The sequence below is a fragment of the Alosa sapidissima genome, chromosome 9, assembly GCF_018492685.1.
Source record: "Alosa sapidissima isolate fAloSap1 chromosome 9, fAloSap1.pri, whole genome shotgun sequence".
NCBI lineage: Eukaryota > Metazoa > Chordata > Actinopteri > Clupeiformes > Clupeidae > Alosa > Alosa sapidissima.
Genome location: NC_055965.1, coordinates 6,498,425 through 6,520,512, shown reverse-complemented (window position 1 = coordinate 6,520,512; position 22,088 = coordinate 6,498,425). Strand labels below are relative to the sequence as shown.

At 44.5% G+C, this 22,088-nt stretch overlaps 1 protein-coding gene across 1 annotated transcript; it reads left to right on the top strand.

Moving 5' to 3' along the window:
• The first annotated feature begins 38 nt into the window (after positions 1 to 38).
• On the top strand, positions 39 to 21,133 carry srp68 (signal recognition particle 68). The gene is made up of 16 exons (XM_042103094.1): positions 39 to 184; positions 679 to 745; positions 924 to 1,037; positions 1,354 to 1,549; positions 3,605 to 3,687; positions 4,229 to 4,338; positions 7,561 to 7,643; positions 9,298 to 9,438; positions 15,098 to 15,196; positions 15,349 to 15,413; positions 16,071 to 16,224; positions 18,077 to 18,171; positions 18,290 to 18,419; positions 18,544 to 18,619; positions 18,803 to 18,855; positions 19,482 to 21,133. Exons 1-16 carry the CDS (start codon positions 97 to 99, stop codon positions 19,707 to 19,709), a joined length of 1,782 nt encoding a protein of 593 aa, XP_041959028.1. The 5' UTR covers positions 39 to 96; the 3' UTR covers positions 19,710 to 21,133.
• Positions 21,134 to 22,088: the final 955 nt, after the last annotated feature.

Genomic DNA, 22,088 nt, shown 5'->3' with positions numbered 1-22,088 from the left:
TGCTTGACAGACTCTTGCGCATTTCTTTGACTGTGACCTTAGAAATACTTCCGGGGTCACTGTCACTACATCCTCCTAATACGTGTTAGCACGAAAATGGCCGCAGACAAGCAAAGTGAGATTAAAACATCGAGGATGGATGAAAATAAGGAGAAATCTGTGGATGCAGGCCTTGGACTGGAAAGTATCCTTATTGAGTACTGCATGACTTTAAATGACTTTTCATTCTGTATGTTCCAAATGGCAATAATTGCTATGGTCTGTCATGTGTTGGTAGATAGCAAGCTAGCCGGTGTAGCAAAGCTTTGGTAGCTAGCTGGGGGTTTGCTTTATCTTAAGCCTACGTGTCACTAAAAAGCTAGTAACCGACAACATATTTCATATATCGGCTAAAATAATTTTGCATCACTCTTATGTAATATTGATGTTGGCATTAAAACATTGTACGTACCCATTCATAATGACTTTGCTAATGTTCCGAACATGAAAACTTAACAGATGGGTAAAAAAACATGCTGCTTAAACCATAAAAGCATTGAAATGAGTATGTTACTTGGTGGTAGATGTAATTAAGTTTTGGTATCAAAGTAATATGAACAATTTTGAGATTACAGCTAACGGTCCTATGGCTGTCACATCAACACCCCCTGGCCTATTGCCCTTAACACTTGATACCAGTTCTCCAGATCATCAAGGAATCACAGCAACAACATGGGTTGAGACATGGAGATTATCAGCGATACAGGTAAGGAAGTTGGCAGTGAAAATTCTACAAGCTGTGAATGAGAGGTTGATATCAACATGTCATTGGGTTGATTAACCATATGGTTGCTTGTAGGGCCATATAGAGACATGGCTCTGGTTGCCTCTTAAATTCCGATGATCTTTCAGCCATGAAATTCACAACCGTATTTATTTTACAGAGGCTACTGCTCGCGCCGCATGCGTCGCCTGCGGAAAACTCTTGGTTTCAGAATGGGCAACAGACACAAGTTCACAGGGAAGAAAGTGACGGTGGAGATGCTGTCTGACAGCAGGTAATACCCTCAATATAGGAATGTGAAGACCATTTCAGTGTATACTAGACTGGGTATTCATATCTGGATTGGATTGTGCCTGTACAGCAATAGTAGGTTTGCTCGCACAGCAACTCATCAATAAGCCCATTTCACAGTGTCCAGGGGTCCAGCCTCCCTGACGTTAATGATACCATAATTGGCAGGGTAAAACGTCTTCCTGTGTCTCCTTTTCCTGTGAACTGTGCTGGGCTTAACCACACTCTATCCCAGTTGTGGGACTGAGTCTGAGTGAGTGGTTGAGTTTAACCGGGCATGGGCTGGGGCGTCCCCTCAGGTACCTGCTGGTGGTGCTGATGGAGGCGGAGCGGGCGTGGAGCTACGCCATGCAGCTGAAGCAGGAGGCCAACACTGAGCCGCGCAAGCGCTTCCACCTGCTGGCCCGCCTGCGTAAGGCCGCCAAGCACGGCGAGCACCTGGAGCGCCTGTGCGAGAGCCCACGCGTGGACGCCAAGACCAAGCTGGAGGCCCAGGTGAGTGGGTGGGTGGGTGGGGATGACTGACTCTTTTGGGGGGGGGGGGTGACACTTTTATGGGGGGGGGGATCCAAAACAAGAGCGTACAGGCTTAATTGGTTGCACAAAGACCAAGCCAGGATGAGCAGACTCGGATTCATCAAGCCAGGTGAAACCTATCCTGGATAAGTGCGCGCTCACGGCTCCCTCAAAAAGACCCCGCCACCGATCACAGATTCACTGATTCACCATGGCAACTAGAGCGGCTTTAATGCTTCTTCTACGATGTAAAGTAGGTAGCGATAGCCTTTTCACAACAGCAACAAACAGCAACACCTCTGTTTAGGAGAATATTGCAACTAGTGTCGCGCAAAATGGTTACGGCGCTCCTGCACGTCACATTGTCGCATGACAGGTCGGGAATGGCGAGTATGTAAAAGTTAATTAATGATCACAAACGTTTAAATAATGACAGTGGGTCTAGATATATGTGATAACAATGTGTAGTGGGCAGTGGAATAACTATTGGTTTCCGTTTGTGGTGACTGCTGACTAAGATAAGGGATGAGATTAAATAGATCCTGGAACTTAGCCTGGTCTGGAGCAGGCTAGCTCCACAGAATAAATCGCCATGGTGACTTATACCATAACATATCCTGCTGCCCCCTATCCCGCTTTTGTGCAACCGAATCACGGATAAATTGAGCCAGGATAACCAAGATATCCCGGCTTAATCCCTTATCCTAGTTTTGTGCAATGGGCCCCTGTGGGGTATACTACGAAGCACGTTAGACATATCTAGGCTATGTAGACATATCGAGGCTTGACAAAGCCTTGACTCAGGGGTATACGTTAAGTGATACTACGATAGAAGTTTTTATCCCCAGGCCATCCGAACTCTGAACTCACACTATACTGACTTTGCACTCATTCACTCCCCCCCCCCCCCCCCCCCCCCACACACACACACTTTTAGCACTTTTACATCCCTACATGCTACAGACCTTTTATTTATTTTCTTATTTCATCACACGTCAAAACACATACACACACACACACACACACATATCTGACTTTCTCCAACTTTTGCACATCTCCATAGAACTTTTTATTTATTATTTTTGATTTCTCCTCCATCTATCTACCCATGTCCTTGATTGCCTAGCCTTTCTGCCCCCACCCCCCACCCACACAAAAAAAACACACACACTTACATCATCACTGTCATCACCTCACATACATACAGCACACTGCTTGCTAGAGTAAGCCTCCTCTACATACTTGCTGCACACTGCCCCCCCCCCCCTCCTCCCTACATCCACAGCACATTGTCTTCAGGATCTTCTCCAACACACATCCTCTACATACTTACAGCACACTGCCCCCACCTACCCACACACACACTACACACACACAGTCACTGCTCCACTCCCCTTCCGCCCACACACACATCTTCACTGTCATCACTCACATACATCATACATACAGTACTCTGCAATAGTAAGTCCCTTCACCATACTTGCAGTACACTCCCCCTCTCCCCTACATACACAGCACATTATTTCATCAGGAAGCTTCTCCAACACACATCCCCAACATACTTACAGCACACTGACCCCCCCCCCCAATACACAGCACATTGTCTCATGAGGAAGCTTCTCCAACACACATATTGCACACACTGCCCTCTCCCCACATACACAGCACACTATCCCATCTCCCCTGTCATCCCCCCAACACACACACCAAGACCCCTGGCAGTTGGGTTAGCCCCTTGAGCCGTGGATCTGCCCAAGGTTTCTTCCTTGGTAAGGGAGTTTTTCCTTGCCCCTGTTGCTCTTGGGTGCTCCTTGTTGGTGCCCCCCGCCCAATCCCAATCCTCCCCCACCTTTCTTATGCAGCCCTTGCCACTTAATCTACTAATTGCACTTTATACACTGCACTTTATACCTCGCTAACCCACTAATCGAGATTCCTAGTATACCCCACTGGTCTTGAGAGTTTGTTATGGATACGTTGAGGTCTGTTGATGAGTGGTAATTCATCTTAAATGGTGGGTTTGGTTTCTTGTAGGCCTACACTGCATACCTGACAGGAATGGTCCAGTTTGAGCTGCAGGAGTGGAAAGCTGCGATGGAGGCCTTCAACAAGTGCAAGTGAGTCTCGGCAGTGATGACTGACTGACAGTCTACAGGCTTTGTACGGTAGTGGGTGAAGCGCTGGATAGCAGTAAGTTTTGATAAGGAGTTGTCGGCCCGTAGAGGAATGTTCATGTTGTGTTGCGGTTTCTGGTTTGATTAGCGCAGGCTTGGCCTACTGGTTAGCGCTTCGGACTTGTAACCGGAGGGTTGCCGGTTCGAACCCCGACCAGTAGGAACGGCTGAAGTGCCCTTGAGCAAGGCACCTAACCCCTCACTGCTCCCCGAGTGCCGCTGTAGCAGGCAGCTCACTGCGTCGGGATTAGTGTGTGCTTCACCTCACTGTGCGTTCACTGTGTGCTGAGTGTGTTTCACTAATTTACAGATTGGGATAAATGCAGAAACCAAATTTCCCTCACGGGATCAAAAGAGTATATATACTTATACTTTATACTTTATACTGGAATGCACACATACTGGAAGCTCTGGATTCAGTGTCCTATCCTACAGGAGTGCAGCGTTTGTGATGAGTAATGGTGCCTGCTGTGTTCCCCTGTAGAACCATTTATGAGAAGCTGGCCAGTGCCTTCACTGACGAACAGGCGGGGCTCTACTACCAGAGAGTGGAGGAGATCTCTCCCAACCTCCGCTACTGTGCTTACAACATCGGTGAGAAAGCTGGAGCTGCTCATGCCCACACATACACACAAAGCATGTTTCACGGTCTTCTTTGAAAGGTCTTCCTTTCTGAGAAAAATTGTAGCATAGTGAAATGTTTTACGCCTAACATTTTAGGCCTGGTTATTTATTATGTAAGGGATAATGTTTTGTTGTGGAAAGCTTGTAGATCTTCAAATAACATGTCTTGAAATTGATTAGTCACCATTTCGTGGCTTCACCTGAGAAACAAATAGCTTTACACACAAATAAAACTTGAAATTTTCAGTTGCATAGCAACATATTACTTTCTGACAGACATTCACTTTCAATATGATATCAATAAGTCTGATTGAGCAGTTTGAGATAAGTCTGAGTAAGCAGACTACTTGTGGAATGACATAAAACGGGTGAATCAGAAGCATTGTAATTGACAGCAATCATTTTTATTTTTTTTTGTAGTGGTCATTATGTAAGGGATAATGTATAGAACACTGGTCATTATCTAAGTCCCAACCGGGCGAACAGGACCCCGACGTGCCAGCGTATGGGGCTTGCTTCGTCCTGAAGCAACCAAATAGTTCGCAACACACACACACAAGTTCCGTTGCAAGAAGTGACCGGACTACTTGCGTAGTGATATGAAAGACGTGAATAAGAAGCAAAAACCCATTTTCCTTGACAGCGGTCTGTTATACATAGCAGCGGTCTGTTATACATAGCAACGGTCTGTTATACATAGCAACGGTCTGTTATGGTTAACGGCCGCTGAGGTGTCCTTTGATATGAATTAATGGACGAGGGCGAGACAAAGAACTCCCCGACGCGCAACGGAGTGAATTTCCTCCGCCCGAGTCCATTAATTTCGTATAACAGGATACCTCGGATGCCGTTATTCTTATCCTGCTGATCACCCGGTTGCCTCTATAGGAAATAATCATGCCTTTATAGCATGCAGAGGAAACAAGCAGTTCTGTTTAAAAAGAAGCCGACTTGTTCAGCTTGTTGTACAACTTTCTTTGGCCCCAACAGCGATAGCATGGACAGTTAGCTTGTTTACAGTTGATACATTGTGCATCCAGGCTCAATCATCGTCCTACTATGGTTGGAATCAGACATGTGGACTCGAGTCACATGACTTGGACTCGAGTCAGACTCGAGTCATGATTTTAATGACTTCAGACTTGACTTGATAAAATTCGGCATGACTTGCGACTCGACTTGGACTTGAATACTATTCACTCGAGACTTGACTCGGACTTTGCCTCTTTGACTTGTGACGACTTGACATGTCTCGAGTTAAAAACTAAATTTCCTGATCGTGGACCAGTCACCCCAGAGATGCTTTCCCTCCGCGACTAAAAAAAATAAATAGCGGAGACAAGCGGCCAGTCCAGAGCACAGTTCAGTGCTGCCGCTTTTAGCGTTACGCACTGTGTGTAGGGCACCAAGAGACAGAGAAACGACCAACATTTAGCCAATAACTAGTAGCTTTACTGCAAACTGATTTGCACTCTTGTTAGAGAACGTTTACAATGTCAAAATGCACCAACAGCATGTTACATAAAGATGATACTTTTCGAGTCCTCTCCATTAAGATCCAACTTGAACTTATGCTAGCCTACTGCATTTAATTGAGAACCCCATCTAAGCACGCACGAGAGGGAGAGAAAACGAGTGGCAGGTTCCAGCTGGCTTGTCATTGTTGATGATGATTGATATTTTCTTTTAAATATAAGAAACGTATAAAAGGAAATCATGAAGGCAACATACGAGATTAGGGGAAATTGCGGATTTATCCGGTTCTCACTACTGTTATAAACTGTGAGAGCCAGGTCACTATGACATAGGCTGCACTCACTGTGATTTGGAAAGTGGACAAGAATATGAAGAGTTGTCTTTGCCTTTGTGTAATGGAAATGGTGAGTCTTGAAGTAGGCCTATTCAATAATTTGTTTACATGAAGCACATTGATATGCCGATTGAAACGCATTCCACTCAGCTAGCTAGGTGGCTACTGGCTACCAGGCTCATAATTCACATTTAATTGCAAACAGAAAATCATACATGCATCTATTTCCAAAGGAATGAAAGCTGTTTGTGCCAACTTAATATCATGCTTATCATTGTTAATATTGTGCTATACATGTGGCACAAACAATGTTTGAGTTTGTGGACTAGCCATAGAAATGGAGCTGGTAAAAAAAGATCATTATGAGAATGTGTGGCCAGTGGCACCCAATGGGCTTAAAGTGACAGTGCACCATTTACAAATGAGATAAACAGCATCAAATGTGTAGTATTTCTTAAGAAATGGATACTTTAAAACAAAATTACTGTGTCATTATTATCTTTTAAATAATATAAAAGTGTTGACCTTGGCTTCCCTTATGAGTCGCCACTGGCAGACAGCCTAATAAATTGATTGCAGGCAAATCTGTGGCCTAGCGCAGTGAAATGCCATCAGTCAAATTATTACTCATACTTGCAGTGGGCTCTGCAATCTGGAAAAACAATATATATATTTGTCATGTAGCTATCCGTTTTGTACAGATTACTCAGGTATGCACATGTGTATATTGTATGCGCATGCATATATCGTAAAAGATTTCAAGACAGAAACATTGAACATATTTTAATCTGTATTTAAAAAAAAAAAATCTGTGGATTAGATGGAAGTGTTAAAATTATGATCGATAGTCTAATAATGCCATTATTAAGTGAAGAGTACCTGATGACTTGTTCAGGACTTGAAAAAAATTGGGACTTGGACTTGGACTCGACTTGGCTTTGATGAGACTTGGACTTGGACTCGACTTGCCCTTCTCTGTATTTACTTGGGACTTGACTTGGACTTGAGTGCTAAGACTTGGGACTTACTTGTGACTTGCCAAACAGTGACTTGGTCCCACCTCTGGTTGGAATAGTTACCATTCATAAGCATTTATATGGAATGGTGATTAAACTTTTTTTTTTTATCAGATCTACTTCATAGGTGTCCTGTTATTCAGAATTAAAAGCCACCCCACCAGCCAATCAGAAAAGAGTATTTCTTCTCTCCAAAATGATCACATCTCTGTTGGGAAGGCCCAAGTGAATGGAGCATTCTCAGCATTATGAAGAGCTGTGTAATCAGAAATATCTGGCCTTCGATCATTTTATCAAAATATCACTCAATTTTTTCGCTCTCTCTTTCTCTTTCTTTCTCTCTCCCCCCCCCCCCCCACACCCCAGGTGACCAGAACGCCATCAATGACCTGATGCAGATGAGGCTGAGTGCGGGAGGGAGTGGGGGCATGATGGCCGAGAAGCTGGAGGTCAGAGACTCCCCTCATCACACATGCCTAGACAATTACACGTGTTCCTCGTATATGAGTTATAGCATGTTTATTTGGTTTTCTGGGTTGCTGCACCTGTAAGCAGATATAACTCCTCTAGTTCTTAGTGAATCATAAGCATGCACATACTAGTGTATAGGGTTGGGCACCGAAACACGTTTTTAATATGGCACCGGTGCCGAAGCAAACGGTAGTAACTGCATCGAATAACAACGTGGATTTCGGTGCCTCATTTCGGTGCTTAAATAGCGTTTTTTTTATTTATTTTTTTATACGAGGCATCACTGCATGTCATGCGCCATCTCTAACGTCTTGCTCTGATAGCAACACATTCAGATACAGTTAGCTAACATAAACACTGGATGTATAAACCAGAGGGGTGCACCACACACAAGTAGACAGTGTTTGACAGCTTGCGTGAGCCCAGGTAGCTTACTTTAAAGCGATATTGCGAGCTCCTGTCAAAATCTAGCAGTGGGCCTAACTACAAGCAAAAGGCTATGAAACAACATCAACAGTAGCCTATATGTTACACAATATCCTTGCTAATGTGCTAACTGGCATTTATTTGAAATGTTATCAGCAAAGTTGTAAGGTGAAAACTTTATTTCACGGTGTGTTATAAACAACATGATGGCATGATATTAATCTTTCATGTGCATGAGGCCCATATAGCATCACAATGAATATGAAGATCATGTTAAAAGTTAGCTGGCAAAAACATAAATATGAAGGTTACATACCTGATGTCATTGAGCTGTCAAAGAGGCTACGAAACCATCTCCAGTAGCCTACGTTATCGCTAATTAAACTCAGCTGACTGGTTTTAGCGCATAGTTGCTGTTAAAATGCCTGCTAGCGCTGGGAATCTAAACACTTCAACACCGACATGTAGCCTAACATGTTAAAAACTATTGCGTGTTATGGGTTAAGACATGAAATTTCTTGAAGCATTTGGGAACACACTGAATTAACTGGAAAGTAGAGTCCCTGTTAGATTATCTTGCTTGCAAATGCCGTTGTCCATGACCTGGCAGTTCTATGGCAAGCGGTTTTAACATACCTTATGGCAAACCGCCTACACTGGGTAAACTTGAAAGCAGAGCTTACCATTGTGTGTGCATGCGTGGCAAGCTGTTTTAACATTTAAATGTATTATTCGTAGGAGCAATGAGATATTGATAGTAAATATAACAGTTCAATTTCATGTTCAAATTTGTCTTATCAATAAAAAAAGCAATTCATGCTTTAGACAATTTTAATTTAAAACATTTTAAAAACAAAGTACCGGTTCAGGCACCGTTTCGGCACCGGCACCGTTTTAAAAGTATCGATTTAGCACCGGTATCGGATAAAACCCAAACGATACCCAACCCTACTAGTGTAGTCACTTATTGTATTAACTACATATAATTCCTGTGGTTGAAAGTGTGCTCATATGTATATCTTCCACAATGTATATATTGTGTAAGATATACCGTTTTTAAGCATTCAGTATCCTGCAAAGTCCTGCAAAAACGTCTATATTAGTTCATTATACAACTATAAACGAAACTAATGGTTGAGTCACTGCTTAATGGAATTTGCTAGAATGCTTTTCTCATGTCTGGGTTGTGTGTGTTGTCTGAGCCAGACACTAATCACCCAGACGAGGGCCAAGCAGGCTGCCACCATGAGCGAGGTGGAGTGGCGAGGCCGCACCGTGCCCGTCAAGATCGACAAGGTGCGCATCTTCCTCCTGGGTCTGGCCGACAACGAGGCAGCTATCGCTCAGGTGAGTCTTCTGCCCCGCCTCTCAGTAGCAGTGAAGAGATGTCCCTCATCCTTTCATAGCCCCAGGATGTGGCTGGCACATGGGGTTTATTATTCATATCAGACACTGTAAGCCTTAGAAAAGGAACAAAAGTGCCATTAGCCACCAAGACACATCTGAATGAGTAAAACATTGGCTTTCAAAACAATGCTCTCAGATGCTGTAGGAAGGTCTGCTGACTGAGCTGCAGCCACACCCAACTGGGGCAAAGGTGCTGCCCTTACCACAGGTTTTTTCCAACCATTCTCAGTCAAAACCGGCTGAAATCTTCAGCTAGACTCATAATTAAAGAGAAGAACGGGAGGCAAACTACACTTTTAATCTTCGAGTGTGAAATGACCGTCATCGTGGACCTTTGAGTTTAGTCTTGGTTGTTGTGGAGCTGTGGAGCTCTTTTGTCATGGTCTTTGCTCTGGAAGAAACATCGTAGTTGTGAGTCTTGATAGATGTGCTGAGTGTTTATGCACAACCCTGCTCATAAACATTCTGTCTCACACAGGTGGTAATTACAGCTAATAGACCTGCCTGTTTGTCAGGCAAACGCCCTGGGTGTGTCCCTTTCAGCTCAATCTTCTTTTTCTTCTTCTCCTCAACACTGTCTAGACAATCCCTGCAGTTGGATCAGATAGATGTGATAATAGTATTGGTCTACATTACCCCACTAGGTGGAGCTATTCCACCCTATAGGACCAGACACACACACACACACCCACCCACACACACATATTCGCAGAGTGTGAGTCAGCAAGAGGGCGCGGCACTTGCGAGTGTGAGATGCAGGCTGCGGCCCAACCCAGACACACCCTCTCCAGGCAGGCAGGCAGGCAGGCAGGCAGCTGTGGCATGTGACTCCTCCGGCCTGCATTCTCCCCCATCCCATGATGGCAGCCCAGCCGAGCCGTCAGGCCTGATGCCTTGATGTCGCCTCAGCCACACACACACACGCTCACCTCCGCCACACACACACACACACGCTCACCTCTCTGGGAAGCAGGCAGTAAACAGCCAATCCGGCAGTCACAAATCATCCGTTTTTTTCTAACGCATAGCATAGTAGTATCAATGTGACATGCGCTCTGCTCATCCTTATAGTGCAGCAACAAGTGATAATGACGAGGTGTTTTAGAATTCTGGCCAACAGTGTTTTTTTTTAATGTGTGCATTTTTTACCTGCTAGTAGCTACTACAAATATAGATCATAGATAGATAGATACTTTATTGATCCCCAAGGGGAAATTTTAAAAGGGAAGTCTTAGGGCCCGTCCCATTTCTCCCCCCTTAAAACTTCCACTAGGTTTTGATTGCCCTCAACATTAAAGCCCCCTCGAGAAGGGAAGTGGGGGTGAAGATCTTTCCCTATGAATTGGGACACCACTATATGCAAATTAGCGTAGTGAACGTGCTCATCTACCTCGCGCGCAGCGCCGACGTGTCTACCGGTAGTAGCCTGCTACTATTTTCATTCAGGAACATGCCCCTTCCAGCGGTCATTGTTGTGTGGGCTGTGCTGGTTTATCTACGTCTGGTTAATCAACAAAGATATTCGTGTTCATGTGAACGCCAGAACACACATCCTAAATATTGACGAAACTACCCAGATCGATATATAACGTTATTTGATGGGCAGACTCTCTCAAAGCACTCAGCAGAGCAGATAGCTTCGTGAGATATTTTCTAATACTTTCTAGTGTTCAAAACTCAACAGTCCACGAGATGTGCATCAAACTAACATATTCCAACATATTTCGAAATTTTAATATGCTTATTTGCGAAAATATATGAAACATTTGGCCGGCTCGCTGAGCTCGCACTGTATCCTGGGTAATTTCATCTCCCACTTCGTTTTAAGCCTGCATCGGTCCTGGCTATATTTTGAGGGTTGATTTTAAGGGGGAAATAGCACTTCCCCTTGCTCCCTAAAGTAATGGGACACCCTAGCCCTACACGTGCACATGCAAAAACGAGGGTTAGGGCAAATATCTAGGGGTAGGGGAGGTATTGGGACGGGCCCTTAATGTTACCTATGACTCCCTCCCCTGACTATTTGAGGTAGTCTCTGCTAATATGCTCATTTACAAGTGTTGCTAGTTTGACCCCTGAGGCATATACCCTGATGTCCCTGTGCCTCTCTCTCTCTCTCTCTCTCTCTCTCTCTCTCTCTCTCTCTCTCTCTCTCTCTCTCTCTCTCTCTCTCTCTCTCTCTCTCTCTCTCTCTCTCTCTCTCTCTCTCTCTCTCTCTCTCTCTCTCTCTCTCTCACTCAATTTATTGTGCTTATAGAGCGCCAAAACATTACATGTATCATGGGGCTTTACAGATTGTAGGCAATCAGAGAAAAAAGGAAAGAAAGGAAGAAAAGAAAGATAGAGGCCCATGGGTAACAGGGGCGAGGAAAAACTCCCTAGAATTGGAGATGCATATAGGAAGAAACCTCGAGCAGATCCACGACTCAAGGGCCTGACCCATCTGCCAAGGGTCAATACAGGACAGTAAGGTCTGTATACATGACAAATGCATATGATAGTCAGGTGTAGAGAATAAGACATGGTGTTAAAAGCACTTGAGCTGAAAGTTACAAGTTGGGCCGCAGGAGGGATGATTACGTATCCGGTTTGATAATTCATTAATCCTGATTTAGTGACAAAGTTCAAATAGTCCGGGGAAGGGAGTTGTCAAGGGGCATGTGGTGGGTCGGCAGACGGGCCAGGAATCCGGGCAGAGTTGTCATAGGCAGGTGATGGGTCGCTAGGCTGTACGGGCCAGGAATCCAGATAGGGGGACAGTAATAGGGCAGTCGAGAATGGGACTTCAGGTGAGATCGGTGAGAGGAGGGCCAACACACGGATGGTTGATGACTGGTGATGATATACCTCACAAGTGAGGTACAGTAAGGGGGAAGAAAGAGAGATGTGGAGTGGGTTAGTATTACTGAAAATCAAAATTGTTAATGTCAATAAGTAATCAGTGGTAATAAATATTGTTACAGTATACCATAGTGAGAATATGCAAGAGAGGGAGAGTTGAGATAGAGAGAGAGAGAGAAGGGGAGAGAGGAGAGGTCGACACAGTCGACACCAGCGCAGGTATGGTCAGTGACCACCATCGCACGCGCGACTGGGGTGCCAGTCACACGAGGACTCAGCAGGGTGGTCCATTCCAGAAATCCCTGAGGTGGGTGAAGTTCCACACCGCACCATACCTAACTATGGGAGGCAGTAAAGAGGTATGTTTTAAGTCTAGACTTAAAAATAGGGAGGGTGTCTGCTAGTCGAATTGAGGAAGGGAGATTATTCCAGAGGAGGGGTGCGTGATAGCTGAAACTCCTACTGTAGTTTTTGAGATTCTTGGAATTACAAGAAGGCCAGTATTCTGTGATCGTAGCGGTCTGGGTGGGTTATATGGGACTAGGAGATCTTTAATATATTCTGGTGCCTGGCCATTAATGGCTTTGTATGTTAGAAGTAATATTTTGAAGTCAATGCGACTTTTAACAGGCAGCCAGTGTAGAGATGCCAGGATGGGGGAAATATGTTCATATTTTTTAGTTCTAGTGAGTGTGCGAGCAGCTGCATTTTGTATAAGCTGTAAGCTCTTTAGACAGGTGTTATTACAGCCAGCGTATATATAGAGCATTGCAATAATCAATCCTTGAGGTGACAAAAGCATGGATTAATTTCTCAGCGTCTGGTAAGGATAAAGACTTCCTTATCTTTGAAATGTTCCTTAAATGATAAAATTAAGTTTTGGTAATCTGTTTTATGTGATTGCTTAGTGATAGGTCTTGGTCAATTGTTACTCCTAGATTTGTAACACTTGTGGATGAGGATAGTCGAAGATCAGTAAATGTAGCCTGTGATGAGGATAGGATATCCCTCGTCTTTTTAGGACCTAAAACCATGACTTCTGTTTTATCGGAGTTCAAAAACAGGAAATTATTTGTCATCCATGTCTTTATGTCTCTTATACATGTGACAAGTTTGGCTAACGGAGTTAATTCGTCAGGTTTTATGGAAAGGTATAGTTGTGTATCGTCTGCATAAGAATGAAATTTAATGCCATGTTTCCTAATTTCTGAGCCTAGAGGAAGCATATAGAGAGAAAATAACAGGGGCCCTAGTACTGAGCCTTGAGGCACCCCATATTTTACCATAGTCTGGGTAGACGGTTTATTGTGAACCTGTACAAATTGTCTGCGGTTAGAAAGGTATGATCTAAACCAAGTGAGTGCTGAGTCTTTAATGCCTATCGAATGTTCAAGCCTGTGGAGTACTATGTTGTGGTCTATGGTGTCAAAGGCAGCACTGAGGTCCAGGAGGACCTCTCTCCCTTCCTCCATCTCTTTCTCCCCATCCTCATCCTCCCTCTCTGCCGGTCGGTCACTCTCATTGTAAGGGAACCGGTTCCTCCGGTACGTCTTGGCCATGTAAGGCGTTGTCATGATGGCTCGGCTGAGACTGTGCCAAACCCAGGCCTAGTACACACACGGGTAAGGCAGTTTCACCGTGCCATCACAAACAGCCCATTAACGACAGCGTCTGCATATTTTGACTACCTTTTTGTTTTTGTAGCTCACCTCTTGACTGATACTCTTAAAGAGAAGACTGCTGACGGCAGAAATCAAAGCATCCATGTTGATTCACTGTACACAAAGTACCAAATGGCTAAAGGGCAATACCTTTCATAGGTTTATGCACTATAAATGAGTTATCTCATCTTCTCATATGACAGTTATCTGAAAATCAAGGCTCCTAAAATGTTAATCCGTATTGTTCTTTTTGTGACTACAAGCCAGCTCATTATTTACGCATTTGTAGCTTGTATGCTTTTTGCATCCACATATTGTAGTAAAAAAACAAAAAACAAAGTGTGTGTCTGTAATAGATGAAACAGTCTCTCAGTGACTTTAACTGTAGCATTTCTGCCTTCACAGGTATGCATATGAAACCTGCCCAGTCACATAGCTTCCATTCACAAGCAGTCACATATCTGTCATTAGTGAAGGTTTTTGCACACCCACATATCCCTGGTGAAATCAAACTTAAGCCAGAATGTGTAGAATGAGTCTCATGCACAATGTCCATTCATGCCGATCGAGGCTCTCCCCTTTTGCGCTGTGTAAACATTCCAAAAGGGTTTAAAGCCAAAACTGCTCTTCACTGTTCACCTTTATGTGTACAACTCCGGTCCTGTATCTGGGAATTATACATCTGATCTGGAATTTTAAGTATTTATGCTGATTGTGTCAGTGTCGCTTGTTCCCAGACGATAACCTGAGGTGCCTTTTCAGGAGGAATGTGTACCTTGTGCTAACGTCACGACCAAGTGCTCGCTCCCATGTCTCTGATTTTGTTGTTAGAGTTTCTTCATTTGTCTGTTGATGCTTTATGTCCTACATGTATGTCTACATGTATGTATTGTTTTTGTCCTTTGTATGCTGTCCTCATATACTTAAATGAGCTGCCCAGGGATGCAAAAAGCACATTTTAGCACAAACTGACAAATAAAGTTGTATCGTATCGTATTTCCGGTAAATTCTACTGAAGATGAAATGATGTGTTTTATTATTTCTAACATGCTGACGGTGACGTTTATTGTGTTCGTTTTTGTGTTTGGGCCCGCCAGGCTGCCAATGAGGAGACTAAGGAGCGGCTCTACGAGACTCTGCTGGCAGAGTGCAGGGACACCATCCAGGCCGTCCGGGAGGAGATCAGGATGGACGTGGTGAGCACGCCACGCCTCTCCTTAACGGAGCGGAGGACAATCACATCACATGCCGTTAGCTCTGGGTGGTTCACAGGCCTACAGTATAATGAAACGGTCAGATGAGGCATCTGTTGTCTGAAAATGACCGTGTTGCTGATGTTTGTTTACAGAAAGCCAGAGAGAGGGCCTCGGACACAGAAGGAGGCAAGGTCTCTAACCTGCAGTACCTGCACAGGTGTGTTATGCCCCTGCCCTTGTTGGTGCTTATATATTTATCTACTGATGTGATGCGTCCCCTCAAGAGCTTGCCCTCAGCCACCTTACCTTAAGCACCGCTCTTACCTTGAGCGTCCTTTTGCCCCTGTCCACCTCAGCCGGCTGTCTTACCCCTATGAGTGTTCTTTTGCCTCTGTCCACCTCAGCCGGCTGTCTTACCCCTATGAGTGTTCTTTTGCCTCTGTCCACCTCAGCCGGCTGTCTTACCCCTATGAGTGTTCTTTTGCCCCTGTCCACCTCTGCCTCTTTTCTTACCCTTATGAGCGTTCTTTTGCCCCTGTCCACCTCTACCTCTTGTCTTACCCCTATGAGTGTTCTTTTGCCCCTGTCCACCTCTACCTCTTGTCTTACCCCTATGAGTGTTCTTTTGCCCCTGTCCACCTCAGCCTCCTGTCTTACCCTTATGAGCGTTCTTTTGCCCCTGTCCACCTCTACCTCTTGTCTTACCCCTATGAGTGTTCTTTTGCCCCTGTCCACCTCTACCTCTTGTCTTACCCCTATGAGTGTTCTTTTGCCCCTGTCCACCTCAGCCTCCTGTCTTACCCATATGAGTGTTCTTTTGCCCCTGTCCACCCTCTTAACCCTTTGCGTATTTATTTGCCCCTGTCCACCTCAGCTACCTGACCTACATCAAGCTGTGGACAGTGGTGAAGCGTAACGAGAGCATGGCCCACACGCTGCAGGCCAAGCTCAAGGAGCCGCAGACGGACGAGAACAAGAGGGGGCCGCGACCCCAGGACCTCATCCGCCTCTACGACATCATCCTGCAGGTACCCCACTCACCAAACCCACATCACGCCTCACCAAGTCCCCAAGCCATGACCTGGGAATGGAATTGGGCTGCTCTGTTGGTAGTATTAAAGGAATGTTTCATGCAGATTTGGTAGCAGTTGTAGTTATTAGGTATGAGCTACACCAGGTGCGTAACTGAAGCGTTCCGTTCGCGTAGTGTCTGCTGCAACAATTAGCTGCCACTATAATCCAGTGTTTCCCATACATTGACTTATTTGTGGCGGCCCACCACAATATCAACATTGACCACCACACAATGATTTTCCATGTTGTACTATTTCAATTCATCATTCATCATTCGTCATTGTAAAGCTATGTGCACCTTTGCGCAGCCTCTCCTTGTGTCTGTCTCTCAACGAATCTACATGCACGTTTAAAGAAAACGTTAACAGTCCTGGAAGGCATAGAAGATGACTGGCTAAATTGTGCTTAAATCTGGTTAGCATCATACCCCCGCATTAATTTGTTAAAAACTTTTGCATTCAAGTTAATTCTGCAATCCTACCACCACAAATAGAATTAAATTATTGAGGGAAACACTGTAATCAATGGAAATAGCTACACCAGACGTGATGGCGGAGCGTACGTTAGAAAAAAATAGACCAATCTTTTAAAATGGATTTTACGCATTGCGAACGGAACACTTACAGTTACGCGCCTGGTGTAGCTCATACCTTAGTCTCACCACACTTCACCTTGAGTCTTTCACTTAGTTGTGTAGGTGTGGTTGTGTAGTAGTAGTCATTAGTTGGCACAATGCCACACAACTTGTGTAGGCCTAGCTTTCCAAACTGGCCTATTTCAATGCACTGCATATGTTTATGATTATTCTATTAAATACTATGTAGTCTGTTATTATAACGATTGGCTTTTGACCGCAGCCTTGAGGCTAGAGTGTGTGAGTAAGTACACGCTGTAACATTAGCTCTACGTGAACACTTCAGCATGGTTTTTTCCAGTCAGGCCTCAAACGGGACAAAGCTCACCAACGTGCTCCTCAGTGTTGGATGAGTTCTGATCTGACCCAAGCGACCCACGACACTGCTGATGCAGTCTCAGATGGTCAGCCGTAAATATGGGCCCTGAGCGAGGATGAGTGGTTCACAGCAAGTTAATCCCCAACTAAGCTGATTAAGCATTTCAACTTTTGTTCTCATGTTCATTTGGGACTGTTTCTTTTTTTTGGTGTCTAACAATTTGTATTGTTTTGTATACAACATGCAATGAATTTGTGACTGTGTTTTTGGATGTTTCCTTAGTATGCATTTCAGTAGAATGATATGTAATGATTGGCATAAAACCCATTTGAATCGTTGTAGGCTACTGTTTAAAAAGGATATAATTTGTTGCTGGCTGAATGGCTTGGCAACAGCACATGTATGGCACTGTTTGCTGCAGCAAATGGTGGTGTGATTTTTTTTTTTTTTTTTTTTTTTTTTTTTTTTTTTTGCTCCACAGCTTTGGTCACTTTACTCCTTGTAGCCTGTGAACTTTAGGTCAGGTCAGTGCAGTAGTCCGATAAACTGTACAAGCATTGGCGTTCTCACAGCATGTTTGATCAGTTTGGAGTTGTGACTTTTTCCTTGACTCTGATCCAGCCAGCCTACTCTCCCAATTGCCATTCGTGTTACGCTTGACAACATGGTTCTTCATGTCCTGCCAGCAGTTCATCAGGGCATGTTAGTTTTTTTTTTTTGTTTGTTTGTCCCAGCCACACAGAGGTGAACTCTTCAACCGTGCTGGTGGTTAGTGCCAACACAAAAGGGAGCGTAATACAGGAGGCGAGTTGAGGTTTGTGTGCTAATGGACTGTCACTCTCCCTGTCTGTAGAGTCTGGCAGAACTGTCTGCCCTTCAGGGAATGGAGGAGGGCCACACTTTCCAGAAGGAGGTGGCCCTGAAGACCCTGGTGTACAAGGCCTACAGGTAAGTGTGCATCATGGCCAATGGGAGGCTGTCTGCTTGGTCCAGGTCTCCACAGACCTCCTGTCCTGATGGTCGTTGGTGCCTCATGCCCCCGCTGTTGTCCCCCGTTGTGTTCCAGGTGTTTCTTCATAGCCCAGTCCTACGTGCTGGTGAAGAAGTGGAGCGAGGCCCTGGTTCTGTACGAGCGAGTTCTGAAGTACGCCAGAGAGGTCCAGTCCCAGGCCAAGAACCTGAACAACAGCCTCAAGGTAGAGCTGTCCTAACAACCGTGAGATGGAGGTCTCATGAAGGAAAAAAATGTGTACGTTTCTGTCATACGGTGCTGGTGTGTCTGTTATATGTGATCTCTCTTTCTCTTTTGGAATCTCACAGGACCTCCCGGATGTCCAAGAACTTATTGCTGAGGTTAACGCTGAAAAATACTCCCTCCAGGCAGCGGCCATCTTGGGTGGGTTAAATACGTCGTCAGCCATTTTGTTATTCAGTTTCCTAGTGACGGACATGACCTCATGTTTATGTGTTAAATAACAGTCTCCACTGTGACATTCAGATCTCCCATGCAAGTGACTATGCGTGGTGTTCTGCGTGACATGACTCACAAAGTGCGTCTGTGGGCTTGTTTGTATTTTAGACAAAGAAGATGTAGCGGAAACACCCACTCTGCCTCATGTGAAAGACAACAAGGTAAGAACGAGAGGGAAGCAAAGCGGGATTATTTAATAACCAGCGTACATTTATACATCAAAGCAACAAAATGCACTAAATAAACTCTCATACAGTGTAAAGTAGTTTACTGTTTACTGAGTTTACTGCAAGTGCTTGATGATGTCCCAGTGGGTAGATACAGTATAATTTCCCCATGGCATAATATTTATATACAGGGTTCCCATGGGTCATGGAATTTCTGGAATATCATGGAATTTTAGAAAGTCTATTCCAGACATAGGAATTTTATCATTTTTGGAGCAAAGTCATGGAATATCAAGGAATTCTGTTGTAGCAGTCTAAAATGTACTTGCCAAAATACATTAATACAAATTTATTTCCACACAGAATTGGTGTATATCGTGTTATCAGCTTTACAGCTATTTATTCATCTCCCGCTCTAAAAAAGATTCTTGACCGCTATGCGGGTGAAATCATTGGTCGGTCTATTGTACTATTCATTATATAGTAAGCCATGGAAATTCTTTTTTTTTTTTTTGTCATTGAAAAGTCATGGAATTATACATTTGACGTGGCAACCCTGTATATAATACATCATTCTGTTTTCACTCACGATCCTGTTCATTCTCCCTCCCCCCCTGCAGCCCCTCTCCGACCGTTTGGAAGCCTTCCGCCTGGATCCCACCCTCGTCGGCAAGCAGCCCAATCTGGTGGAGTTTCCCCCCGACTTCCAGCCAATCCCCTGCAAGCCCCTCTTCTTCGACCTGGCGCTCAACCATGTGGCCTTCCCTCCTCTGGACGACAAGGTGGAGCAGAAGGGCAAGGGCGGCCTGACCGGATACATCAAGGGCATCTTTGGCTTCGGCAGCTAAGTTTGCAGCGCAGGCCTCTGGTGGTCGTGCCAGCGCTGGGCTGTGTGAGTCCCCCGAGCACCGGCTTCCTCCAGTCTCTGAGTTTCCGGCTGAGTTCCGCCACGTACATCTCAGATTCTAGAGACTTCCGTGCCTGGTGTTCCTTTTGCTCATGCAGCACACCCAGACACCTCCCTCACAACACAACGTACACACACACACACACACACAGATGCATATAAATGTTCCCTATTGCTTCTCTCTCCATTTCTTTCTTTTTCTCTCTCTCGTTCTGTAGAGAGAACCCTCCCCCCCCCCCCCAATTTATCTTGTTTGATTGAGTTCCATTTATTTTTCAGTCTTATGAAGCGCCTTCATGTTACCCAATCTTGATGTTCGTGTACAACAACCAACACTGACCGCCAGTTACTGTCAATTGAAAGAAAGTGGAGAATCTCCATGCAGGATCAGTCTCTCAAGCATTTCACCACTCATATGAACACATTTAAAGGACACAGGGTGATTTACGCGAAGCCATGAATTTCACACAGTGCTTTTACGGACAGTAGAACTAGCATCGCCATCAACTGGAATAGACTTCCACACGCCTCACGGAGTCTCTTCACCATCTGTCTGTTTCCTGCATGTCTTCCTTCCTCTGTAACTCCTGCATTGTAAGCAGTCTAGTCGAGCTAGAGAGCCATCACTTAGCCGATCGTCACCTCTGACGATACGCCAACGATAGCAATAGTGACAGTCCAGTGACCAAGACATGCCACACTGTTGTCGTTGTTACGGAGAGGATCAACAACTTCTGTCAATGTTCAACCATCATTCAAGAAGAACAACCGAAGAATGCAAAGGAGAACTTTCTTTCTTCCTTCTTTTTTTGGAATCTCACCATCTTTGAGCTTTTTGTTTTTTGTCAGTGTAGGACTGTAGGTGTGGCCCGATGCGTGTCAAACCGTTTTCGGAGAGGATTTTTTAGTTGAGCGCGTAGGATATAGCAGATCGCACCCCATACGATCTCTTCACATGAACCAAAGTGCTTTTTTTTTTTTTTATGTTTGTTTGTAGGGGTCAGTTGGGATTGTATCAGGGAAAGTTACACGGCAGGCTCCCTGCAGCATTTAATTTCTCCTCAAACCCACAACTGACCTTTGCTTCGACAGATAGTCGCTTTTGGGCTTGTTGTACCCCGACTAACCTTTCCTTTTTATTTGCAATTTTAACTTTTCTTTTAAGGACAACGTGAAGATGTCTTTTGGTCAGACTGTGGTGGTCACCAGATGGGTAATGGATGCGGGTAGAGTTGCTGAACCTTTTTTGTTAATCCAGTAACACGTGGGTGTAAAGAAATGAAGACCAATGTATAGCAGAGATAATTGTCATTTAGGTCGCTACGGCCTCTTATGAAATTAAAGAACAGCTATGTGCACCACACTCTTTGGTGTCTGTGTCATTGTCCTGTCTTCGGAGTTGCTCAGGGACATATTGTCCAGCGCTGAGAGAATGACCATTATGGTCATGAAGTAAGTCAACTACTGTAAATAAAGAACGGTAACACTTGACAGTATCGACATAAGAGTGGCATGACCGTCATGAACGCATGAAACCTAATCCTAACCCTAACTTGTTATGACAAAAACCGAATGTCACTTAATAACAGAAGCGTTATGTCATAAACGTTTATGACTTGTTTATGACATTCATGACAGTGTCATGTCACTCTTATGTCGACACTGTCAAGTAAGATAGATAGATAGATAGATAGATACTTTATTGATCCCCAGGGGAAATTTAAGGTCTCAGTAGCATACAGACAACACACACATTCACTAACAGCAGAAAAAGTAATTTAAAGTATATAATATAAAAATGTTTTTAGGGAACCAGGGAACCGCTGTGTGTCCTCATCAATGCAGAACTAAAGTATGCATGCCTCTTAGGCTTTGTGGAGTGCCATCCTGTTGACAGTCTTGGCCACTGTGGTCCAAAACGTATTTTTGGGAAAATCTGTGTGTTGGCCTGTGTGTGCATATTTGTGTGCGAATAGGCATTTGGGCGTGCATCTTTACCTTGCTGAATCAGACGTGCTTTGACTTTAAGGAGTGTGTGTGTGTGTGTGTGTGAGAGAGAGAGATTGAATGTTTGTCATCTGACAATACATGGGTGTAGACTCGGGTAGCTTTCCTCCCAGAATTCCTTTGTTGATGACTATCTTGGTCACCACAGATGGCCTTGTCAACACGGAATGTCAAAAGACAGGGGGAAGTGCATCCCAGCCCAATGGAATGTTTGTAAAGTTGTGTAGGTGTATGTCATGATTAAATGGAATGTTGGTTGTGGTTGTGTGAGGTCAGAATATGCATATACAATGTTGCATGCATGAAGTACACG

Coding starts and splice junctions, on each gene's coding strand:
- srp68 (XM_042103094.1), top strand. CDS start 97: ATGGCCGCAGACAAGCAAAGTGAGATTAAAACATCGAGGATGGATGAA. Junction 15,197..15,348: donor AGGAGATCAGGATGGACGTG/GTGAGCACGCCA, acceptor GTTTGTTTACAG/AAAGCCAGAGAGAGGGCCTC. Junction 16,225..18,076: donor TCTACGACATCATCCTGCAG/GTACCCCACTCA, acceptor CCCTGTCTGTAG/AGTCTGGCAGAACTGTCTGC.